The sequence below is a fragment of the Balearica regulorum genome, chromosome 7 (genome assembly GCF_011004875.1).
Source record: "Balearica regulorum gibbericeps isolate bBalReg1 chromosome 7, bBalReg1.pri, whole genome shotgun sequence".
Lineage (NCBI taxonomy): Eukaryota > Metazoa > Chordata > Aves > Gruiformes > Gruidae > Balearica > Balearica regulorum.
This window is the reverse complement of record NC_046190.1, coordinates 14,724,512-14,735,533: the sequence shown is the minus strand read 5'-3', so window position 1 is coordinate 14,735,533 and position 11,022 is coordinate 14,724,512. Positions and strand designations below refer to the sequence as shown.

Sequence of the window (11,022 nt, the reverse complement as noted above, 5' to 3'; positions counted from 1 at the left end):
GTTTAGTAGTCATTTTTGGATCATTAAAACAATAGTTAGACCCAAAAAAAGATCAGAGCCTTTGGGCCAGCATTGCTGCTAGCCCCGTGGTAGCCGTGTTGCTGGCTTCCTACACCCCTATCCCCAGACTGCCAAAAGGCTGCCAAGGACCTCAACTTCCCTAAGGACAGATGGCAAAAGGCACAGCACAGCAGGCCCTTTGGGTGAGCCGAGACCCGCTGCCGTGCCTCCATGTTGCCCCTCAGCCATGAAGGTGGTGGCCATGTCAGAGGGGAGCTAAAGAGTTAAGAGAGAAGAGAGGGAGTCCTCAGGGCTTAATCAGAAGCAGAGAGGTTCTCACTTGAAAATACCAATTCACCTTGATAGCTGCGCTATGTGACACTTCTTATCTGAAGGGGAGCAGCAACTTTTGAAATCAGCCCTTGTTGCTGCGTTAAATAAAGAATAAATGAGCCCGGCTTGTGCTGGGGTGCACATGAGGCCCTACACTAATAACACTTCTGACTCTAACCTTGGGGAGGGTTGATGTCTCCAGTTTCATTTATTTATCTCCACAGCAGAGATCAGTGTAAAACAAATTGTCTGAAATCCTCAGAGCAAATGGGAAAAGACGAGAGGTAGATTCATTTTAAGGCCCAGTAGCTTTGTGTCTTCCCCTTTCAATAACACTGATAACCTAGGTGTAAAACATGTAATGCCTTAAGCAATCAATAGCGTGGTTTAAAGCTTATCACTTTAGAGAGAGAGGGAGTGAGTGATTCCCAGCATGAGGAATGCCAGGGCTTAACAATGGGGCTAGGAGGAGAGGTGTCAAGCCTTTGGCTTGATTGTGTGCTTTAGAAATCTGCATGATTGCCTGCAAAGAGTAAAAATAAATAAATAACTAAAAATGCTCCCACAATGATTTCAGCTTCCCCTGCCTCGGAAGCAATAATCACATTTGCACACATCATGGCATACAAGGCAAGCAGAGCTCCTCATTCATTTTGAATGTAGGTTTATTTGCTGAACCAGAACAGCTGAGACAGCTTAAAGTAATAAATATCAGCTGACACCCTCTGCTATTCAGCACAGTAATCCCAGAAACAATACATCACTGCAAAACAACAAACACGCATCCTATCTTCTACCTAATCTGACCACAACCTGAATTCACAGTGATTAAAACTCTGCCTGCTGCTATTTGGGAGCTGGAGAAGGGAAAGACAGACTGTTTCAGCACCAGCATGGTGAGGGTCATAAAGCAGAGTTTATGATGGGATTTACCATGGCTGGGAGCCTGGCTGCATCAAGCATATAACGAGGGCAAAAGAATGACATAGCAAAATGCAAGAGGAAAGGTGAACTCCAAACAGGCTTGAAATATGTAAGTAGGTCACTGAACTTTTAAAGCAGGAATAGATTTTAAAAACCCTCTGCTGGTATAAGTTAATTGGCAGGAAAAAAAAATCACATTTAATTGTAAATATCTCCCGGCCTAACAGTGATAAAGGGAAACTGAATGTGCTCAGCTCTATGTGTGTTTTATCAAAGAAGTATGTGTGAGACACCTTCCTCATCTTTAGCTACATCTGTGCCTTCTGGTGCAACTTTTTTTGGGGGGGGGGGGGTGTTCTGCAGCAACCCCAAATGCTTTGGAGAATTGCAAATGCAATGGAAAGCAAGAGAAACTAAAAGGTATGTTTGTGGTTTTTCTATCTAAGGTTTCAAGCAGGATGGAGGGTTGGTAAGATAAGAGAAATCCAGGGAAGCTGCTACAAACACAAGGAGCTGCTATGGGGAAGGCACATGGGAAGGAGGAAACAGTGCTTGAAAGAGCCAAGTCCACAAGGAGTCAACTGTTGTCATCCTTTGTCCCTACACACTCTGTCCCTGTATCTGCATGCTTAAAAGATGGCTCTGTGCAGAAAGTACAATCCCTACAGTTAACATTTAGATCTTGATAGATGTCCTTGCGCTGCTTTGTTGAGATACAGGGACATTGGCAGGTACTCTGAAGATGGAGACAGATACAGTATTAGTATTCCAGCCTCAAGTCAACCCTGGGAAAACTTAGCCAGGGAAAGATTTCAGATCTTTTAGCTTTGCATCTCTTAGCTCCTTAACAAGCAGCTAGTAAACTTTACCAAAGCAAAGAGAGAGAACTCCAGGGAAGAGGATAATGCTCCCTGCAGAGAAATGCCACTCGGCACAACCCTGCCTTGCTGCAGTCACATCTGCTATTGTGCCAAGGGAGTTGTACTCTGATGCCCTTTGGGAAAGGACTGGTAGAGCCTTCCTCGGGAGAAATAAAAAGTCCTGCTTGCGATTAGCCCACTGCTTGCTTATTCTCTGCATTATCAGCTTTGCAGCTATGGGAGTGAAGTAATCTGACTTCAAACACAGCGAACAAGTCTTTTCCACCCCATAAAAAGCCTCCCAATTTCTGCTCCCCTGCAAGCCAGGGATCAGGCAAGGCCACAAACTTGTGACCCCTAATGTGACCTTAAGGACAGCAAAGCTTAATCCTTTCATGTAATCCTCTGTCTGCCATAACAAATTGGGTCAGGCAAGTGCAAAATGCTCCATCTCTAGCGTTTTTGGTATGCGTTATTTTAACTGTCACTTTCTTCTCCCTCTGCACAGCTGGGACTGTGCCTTCATTATCTGTCATTTCTTTGCACCTCCAGTCATCATACAGGCTGGCTTTTACAGGTGCCTACAAGTGCACAATCCATTGTTTTTGCCTGGGTGCAAGTTTTTGTGGATTTTTTTTTTTTGTTTGGTTTTTGTTTGGGTTTTTTTTTGTCCTCTGAGACCTTGTATCCCTGATGCAGTGCTGTAGACTCCCTCCTTGCCCTGCTTAAAAAAATCACAAGGCTTTATCCTGGAAACATGGTTGCTTTTCCTCAACAAGCACTGGCTCTGCCTGCCCCAGAGAGCTGCAGTCATCAAAACTGGTTTTAAATCACATTTACAAGTAGCCCTAGAACCTTGTTAAGATGTGGAAGATCCCCATCTAGCCTGCCCTGGCTAAGACATCTTTAAGATAAAACTTAGCTCTGAGGATACGCATTGCTGGGGGTCCTGTTCTGAATCTTGCCCTTACAAAAGTGCTGAATCGCAGCATTGGCGTAACTTAGGTCTTGGGCTTCGTTCTCAACTGGGTTGAAACAGCCAGGGAGGAGAAGGTGGCTCAGCCCTGCCCGCAGTCCTTTGGGCCAGACCAACTCTGGCGTAAATTAGAGAAGTTAGTGGCTACTCAGTTTCACTGGCTTTTAATGCTCCCCAGGGGGCCATTATGCTTGGGAGACTTTGGACACAATACGCTGCAGCATCGTTTTGGGGGACGATTCCTCGGGGCAGGCTGAGCTCCTGCTGCCTTGACTGGAGACTCTTGCTTCAGACAAGAAACAAGCTGCAGAGCACGGACCGGTCTGAAGCCTTGAGTCATGTTTAATACACTCCCTGGCCCCTAACACCTCCAGCAAGAGGGCAGGCTGCAAAGCAGAGTCATCCTGCCTGCTTTCACCCCACCCTGGCTGGCCAGGGTGGAATGGACGTAGCTTTTGCCCACCAAGGACTACAGCTGGAGATCTGGTCACAAAACACAACCCCGAGAGACTCTGTATGGCACCAGAGAGCTGTGTGAGGCAACAGTTTCATCATGTTTCTCTGCTGAAGCTGGCGATCACCTCCCTTGCTTGCTGTACTCTGTGTAAGGGTCTCGGTGTAAGCTGGTGCAGGATTCTGCTCCAGAGGCAGAACCCAGATGGCTCTGGCAGGAACAAAAAGCTTTGCTGCTTTCCTAACTAGGGCTGAAGGATAAAACCAGACCCAAGCAGACATTTTGCTTGAAAAAGCCTCTAAGCATGAGAGATGCCACTCCTCCCTCAATGGCACCGTGAAGTCTGATTAACAAGACAAGTGCTGCCCACGGTTACAGTCAGGAGGTGATGAAGTCTTCAGCTGGCATAACCGGGGCTAGCAGCTGGTGTCCAGAGGACACTACATGGGGCTTCCAGTTAACCCAGTCACTTCTCTTCTGAGTCTGCCCAGGATGTTGCTGGGCCCCTTTTCCAGACTCCCCAACGGTTAATTTTAAAAGACAAGATGACAATATGGATTCCCTCCTTAATTAACAGTTTTATTAAATAACCCATTTCAAATAATAGTTAAATTCTCTAAATTTATATCATTCTATTAACCATAATCTAATCTCATTAACCTTGAAATCCCCAGTCTTAACTACCCAATTCTATACACCATGGTGCTAGCAGCTAAACTAATTAAATGACCTTCAAACTATTTCTCCTTCATGTATTGGCATTATTTATCTTTGCTCATTGCTCTTCCTTCAAGCTATCACAAAAATCTTCCTCTATGAACTCCGTTCCTTCATGTACTCAGTACTAGATATGCCACCACTCTTCCTTGCAAAATCTGTCAGCGATGTCTCCAATTTTACTCTAGCTGATGTATTCCATCAGCAGCGACAGCGTGCTTCCTCCTTGGCTTTCATTCCGAATACCTGATGCTTCCACATCTTCATTTATTTTGCTGTCACTCATTGTAATTTCTCAAAGAAGTCCTTAAAGCAGTGACCTGAGATTTAACTACACAGAGAGAGCTCCTGGTCTGAGCCACTGGTAGAGATATTGTGTACCATGATCCTCAAAAACATCTTTCTTACTCTCACTCTTTAAACAAGTTCTTCTTTGATTCCCCTAAATTTTGTACATGTTGACCTCTCCTTAAGAGCCCCAGGACTGAAAACAGTTTCTTTCTGTGCTGATCCAGGTTTAGTTTAAAAGCCATCTCCCAAACTTTTTTTTTTTCTTTTTTTTTTATGGTTCAATGAATTTCCAAGGAAAGGGAGAGCTTGGCATTCTTGCTGTCTGATTTGACAGGGCTGGAGTTATGGCAGAAGAGAAATGTAGGGGCTTTTTTTTCTATAAGCTGTAGGGAGATTGTGACTTCCCTGACCTTTCTGCAATAACCAGAATAAGCTGAATAACTTAATAACTGGAATAAGCTGCAGTATTTAGGGCAATGAGACTGCAGACAACAAAGCGGGACGTTATCTGGCCTGCATCTAAATTGTCTAGATAAGCATGATGAACAAAATATACAGGCCTGCAAATACTTTTATTTAGCTCGTCTTCTGTTTTCTGGAAGCGAATGCAGAAGCAGATTTCATTTCCCTGGTAGAGGGTATCGAGCTGCATATTTTACCCTACTGAATGTATAGGGATGCACTGAACTTCAAGGAAAAGGCAGAGTCAGAAGGCACGACCAACGAAGAAGTGTGCAGCCCACTCCAAAGAGCCCACACATCGGCTTGAGAAAGAGGCATTTTTTCAAAGCTCATGAACAGAAAGTGTCACTTTCTATCATTTAGTTCTTCCACATCCAACACGTGTCCCTGAATTCATCTGCCACTTTACTGCCCCTTAGCAGCTGGAGAACTCACTTGGGCTTCCATAAACTAGAGGAGGGCCTCGAGGAGGGAGAAGGTGACCTATGCCTGCCTGCAACCCTGTGAAGTGCAGCCTCACTTTCTTGATCACATTTCTTTGGACTAGAATACACACTGCCATTGTGGAATCCATTTCCCTCTACCACCACCACCACTTCAAAATAAAGATTAGAGCTGAAGCCTTTAACAAGATTGGCTGCAACAGAGCTGAATTAGTATCTTGGCTAACTAAATAAATCCATGGCCCAAGCTGTTCCTCATTCAAAAGCTGCCTCCAGATCTTAGTGGTCAGTGATTGCCTGCAGAACTCTTCTTCAGAAATTCACTTAGTAATTTTCTGAACTGACTTATACCTTTGGTCTCCACAACATCCTGTGCCAATGAGATCCACAATTTAATTATGCAACTTGCAAAGAAGCACTTATTTTTATTTGTTTTAAGCTGTTGTCCGATTATTTCATTAGAACGCCCTTCCTCTAGCAACGTGAAAAACAGCATATAGTCTATCTGACATTTTTATACCTTATTTTATATATCCTGAAGATGTTCCCACTCTCTGTCCTCTCTTCCAAGAGAGAGCACTCTATGCTACTGATCATTCTCGACAGAGGATTCTCAAATCTCTCCTAATTCTGAGCAGATATATGGACACTATTTTTTCTGATAAGGGTAGTTAAGTAGAAGAGGTTACCCAGAGAGGCTGTGGTATCTCTGTGCCTGGTGATATTTATAACTTGATTGGACAAGGCCCTCAGCAACCTCCTCTAGATTCGCAGTTATCCCTGCTTTAAACATGAGGTTGGTCTAAATATCTCCTGAAGACCCTTAAACCTAATTTTTTGTTGAACTCTGTGATTCTACTACTACTAAAATATTTTTAGACAGGGCAGAGGCAGAAATGAATGTCATGTTCAAGGTATGGGCCCACCATGCCTTTATCCTGCTATGAAAGAAATGTTTTCTGAGATGTTTCTTGTTTGCTTTCTGGTAGTTCTCTAGCATTTGATTTTCCTCTCTGGCCTTTGATAAGCACTAAGCTGCTGTTCCCAACGATCTGCTTCTGAGTAATGGCAGCTAATTTTGAGTCCATCATCGTATGTGTATAGTTAGGATTGTTGTTCCTCATGTGCATTATTTTGCATTTGTCAACACTGAATTTCGTCTGCCATTTTACTGCCCACTCAGTATTGTGGGCTGCTTCTGCGACTCTTCATACTCAGCTTGAGATCTGACTATCCTGAACAGTTCTGTTGCATCTGCAAATAAGGTTTTACTGAAACTGCAATGAAGATAAATGTCTTCACCATTCTGTTTCTTTAAGTATCAGTGAAGGGAGTACTCCTGACTACTCAGATTGCGAGCACTGCAAATATTTCATTAATTCAGGAAAGCCTAAGAGTGAAATAAACAAACCTGGGTCCCATTTACATTACAAAGAGCTACTATACTGCAGGAACTCGCTACAGCACAGGAGCCCAAGACACAGCTATTATAGTTCAGCACAGGAATACAGCTCAGCCCCCTCGGTGGGTTATGCTGCTCCACATGCTGCCACAGAAGCTGTCCTCGCCCCGTGTGCAACTCTTACGTTTCTCTGGATCAGAAAAATTGATCGGTTTCTCTCTGGCGCCTGGGTTGAGCAAAACGCCAAATGACATTAGTAGCAAAGGTAAATCAGATTTCTAAAGTGCACACTTGTAACAGTCAAAGGGGTTAATAGTAAAAAATGATTTGTTTTGTGAAAATAATTAACCTGACAGCAGTCTCTCTAAAATAAATCAGTGTCTTCATTTGGCCCAGCCAAGGGGTCCTGCGTGGGGGGGCAATCGCTCTCCTCTTTCCTGGGGACAGAGAGACCTCAAGGGCCCACAGCTCCCCCTTCCCTTTGCACAGGGGACAAGACACACACCCCCTGCATTCTGCGCTGCAAGGGTTTGGCTGCGCTGACCCTCCTTCATGAGGCAGCTGGTCCAGCCCCACCCTGCAAATCAACAGACAGCAATCAGTTACAGATGGCCTGCTGGCACAGCAAGCCTTTTCCAGAGCCTCACCTGTACTCCCTCTCCTGAAAGAGCTGAACAAGACTGGATCTGCCAGACTCTGTCCCGGATTGTGTGTAGGTTCAGTCCCTCAGCAATCTCTGAAGCAGGGGCAGCCGTCAGCAAATCCTGCTTGTTAGCGAATATGAGCACGGGGACTCCACTAAGCTTTTCTTCATCCAAAAGCTCAGCCAGCTCCTGTATCATTTACAAGGGAGTGGGGTGGAGGGAATATGGAGTGAGGGAAGGGAAGAAAACCTTCAACCACCAGTGGTTGTCTCTAATTAGAAATATATTTAGGGCAAATGCTAGAAGAGTGTGTTCCAGTGAAACCTAGATCTTATTATAAGAGAGCAAAAATGTATACAATCATCGCTGCCCAAGGTTCAAAAGCTATTTCTTCTAATTACAGGTTACAAAAAATCTTCATCTTGGTCTGAAATTAGCAGTTGCCTTAAAGGCTACAACTCTGTGTTTTACCAGTCCCTGCTCCCAGGAGACCAAAATTGATGAAACAGCAAAAAACCATGTAAATTGGCAGTATGAGGAATCCGTCTTAAGTTACTGCCTGACTGGCATTTGTACCTGAGCAGCCGTTGACACCAGCCCTGATATCTTTGCCAATAATGAGTTTCAAGGTTTTGTTCCAAGTTTTATACACTGCAATTTGAGCAGGAGAGGACTTTTTTTTTTTTTTGCCCCAGAAATGGAAATCTCCCTCCCACAAGAAAGTGCTGATGCTTTTGAAGGCATTGGCTAGCTGAAGACAAGCTAGATCAGCTTTACTAGCTGGATTTTGGCTCCATATGCACAGCACACATTGGGTGGCATCTTGAGAAATGGGTTTGTTCATTCAAAACTGGGTGACTCAAAGAGATTTTTTTTTTTTTTAATAGGTCAAATCTGAATCTGCAGTGGATCAACGATGGCTGACATTCTTCATGTCTAGGGTTGTGCAATGGCCTCATGTGAAACAAGCACACAGTCTCAAGTCACTTCCCTATGTGAACATATGACAAACCCAGCAACATTTGAAGCTGTAGGGACTGCTGGTGTTGCAGGTGGATGAGTACATGAGATTTTTGTGAGCTCCTTATTTAGCTGGAAAGGTCTCATGCTCTCAGATACTGTCCTCACATCTTTCATCCACTGGCTAGAAAGTTTTGGATTAAATTAATGCAGTTGGGGAGATGCTTAAACTTCAGTGGAAATCTGACTCCATCCCCCCAAAAGCAATGTTTGGTTTGGAAACCAGGATGAGAGAACGGAGTTATAAACAGAGTTGGCTGGGAATTTTTCAACAAAATAGGTCTTTCATCTGATGCGGCTGATTTATTGAAACCAAAAGTGTTTGTGGAAATATGAGGGGTCCAGGCGGACTCTGCCTGACTCAAGCAAGTGCTCTAAGCTTCTGCTTCCCCTCCCTCTCTTTTGCCCAATGAGTATTTAACTACTGATATGAAATGAAATAGCTCCAACAGGGGAAAGATTCTCCCCACTCCTAGAATAACCAACAGTTCTGCTGTTAGGGTGTGTCCATGATACTTGAGAGGCAAAAGATCAAGTGCCTCCTTCAAATCAGGCAGAACAGAGGGCTTTAAATCTCCCATTTCTGGGGGGGTAAATCTGTTGCTAAGTCTTTTGGGATGCTGTCACTTTCTGAATTTTACAAAAGAAAGTCCAAAAGTCCTATTTTTGTTCCATCCTAAAACACAGAATGTTACAAAACATCAAAACTTTGCAAAACAGAAATCTTATTTTCTGGCCAGTCCTAGTTACAAAGTTCTTAGGTTTTTTTTCCAATTACATCCAAAAGACAATCAAGTCAATATGATTTCCATTTCAACTTTGTAAATAAGAAAATAGGATTCCCCGGGGTCTTGGTTTGGCAAGGTTTAAAGGACTTGAAGAAGTTTTTGCTTTCAGTATTAGGCTCCATTTGCTATTATTGTATAACTTCAATGAAAACCGTTCTATTTAAACGGAATTAGGCTACCTATTTTCCTTGTTTCACGTCTACCAAAATAATCTGCATTGATGTTGAAAGGCAAGTCTCTTGAAATGCAAATTTCCCTCATAAACAACAAAATCATCTTCCTAACTTTTGTGAGCAAGGGGCACTCAGAAACACTGAGTTACTTCAAAGGAAGCTGGGCATAAGTAACTTACCTGACCTGTTTCTTCAAACCTCTTCCTATCTGCACTGTCAATGACATAGATCTGAAAAAAGAAATGAGAGGAAAAGTTACTCTTCCCAGAAGACATTCTGCCACAGTATCACGTGCTTAAGTGAGCTGAGCCCAATAATTATGCTTTTGGGCACAAAGATCCCCAGTATTATTTATAGCAAATGTTGACAAAACTCCATGGTGTTCTGAAAGGAGAGGAACCACCTCTTTTAAAGCTGGGGGGGGACCACCACATGGGTAGGATCAGAAAGGAGCTGGGGCCATACTGGGGCTGCTCTCACCATCTCCACGGCATCTGTTATCTAAAGAGAACAGGAAACTGCCTGGTATCTTTTCAAATGACTGGCTTAAAAGCTGAAGCTGAGCACAGCAGGGCAAAACCTGGAGAGCCAGACATGGTCTTTCACCCTAGCAAACAGTGTACAAGCACTGCACTGGTGTGACTATGCCATGCTGCCCTCTAGCAGGACACATCATCTCCTCAATAGGCCACCAAGGCACACAATGGAATAGGGGACAAATGCATATATTGGGGATGTTGAGTTCCTCTCCATCAGGTGATCCTACTGCAACCTCCTGGAGCAGGTGTCTGGGGAGAAGGGCTGGATCCAGCCTATGAGACTCCATCTTCAGCTGCCAGCTTGTCCACCCAGATGATGGAGAAGTCAGGGAGCAGCAGGCTCACAAAGACTGACAGCAGAGTCCTGCGACCCTCTCAGGGCTGGGCACCACATCTCATGGTCCATGAGGAGGTCCCAACCAGACACCTGTCCCCTGGTATGGCGAAGGGCCTTGGGGGGGGGGGTGTCTCTCCCCTCTCCAAGCAGCATGGCATGTGCTGATTTCACATGTAAATGCAAACGAGTCTCCTCAGCGAAAGCAGCTCTAGGTCTGCAGAGGCTCCTCAAAGGTCCCCCCAAAATATGTAATTAATCCAGCCGCCATCCTTCCCCCTAGCAATGCTATTGCAGTTCAGAATGCACAACTATCAAGCTACATCTAAAGAAATGGGGAACCTCAGTATAATACTCAGGAAAGAATAGCCTGGCATATCTTTTTCATTACTTGGTACAGGAAGGTTTTTGAAGGAGAAGGGCGCTGGGACAGCAGAGACAGGACTGGTGACAAACACTGAGCATTTTGCTTCCAGTCCCTGCCATTCCCCATCACTGGTGATTGAAGCTGCTAGCATGTCATCTGCATGCTCTTTGGTGGCTTACAGGGAGCAAGTGTCAGCCTGGTTTTCAGGGAATAGATGAGCACAGCACCCCGCCATCAAGATAAATGGCATCCTTGCAGGCAGTCTCAGCATAAGACTCCACGCTTCCAGGATAAT

At 44.4% G+C, this 11,022-nt stretch overlaps 2 protein-coding genes across 2 annotated transcripts in view; one reads left to right on the top strand and one right to left on the bottom strand.

Annotated features, from left to right (window-relative positions):
* SFXN2 (sideroflexin 2) overlaps positions 1-11,022 on the top strand; it is a 139,897-nt gene that overhangs the window by 107,855 nt on the left and 21,020 nt on the right. The window lies entirely within an intron of this gene.
* The window catches only part of ARL3 (ARF like GTPase 3), a 30,208-nt gene that overhangs the window by 5,068 nt on the left and 14,118 nt on the right, over positions 1-11,022 (bottom strand). Inside the window, exons 4-5 of the mRNA XM_075758036.1 lie at positions 9,667-9,717; positions 7,510-7,695 (exon numbers count right to left, since the gene is read on the bottom strand). Of these exons, the coding sequence (XP_075614151.1) occupies positions 7,510-7,695; positions 9,667-9,717 (237 nt within the window). The remainder of the gene's footprint in view (positions 1-7,509; positions 7,696-9,666; positions 9,718-11,022) is intronic.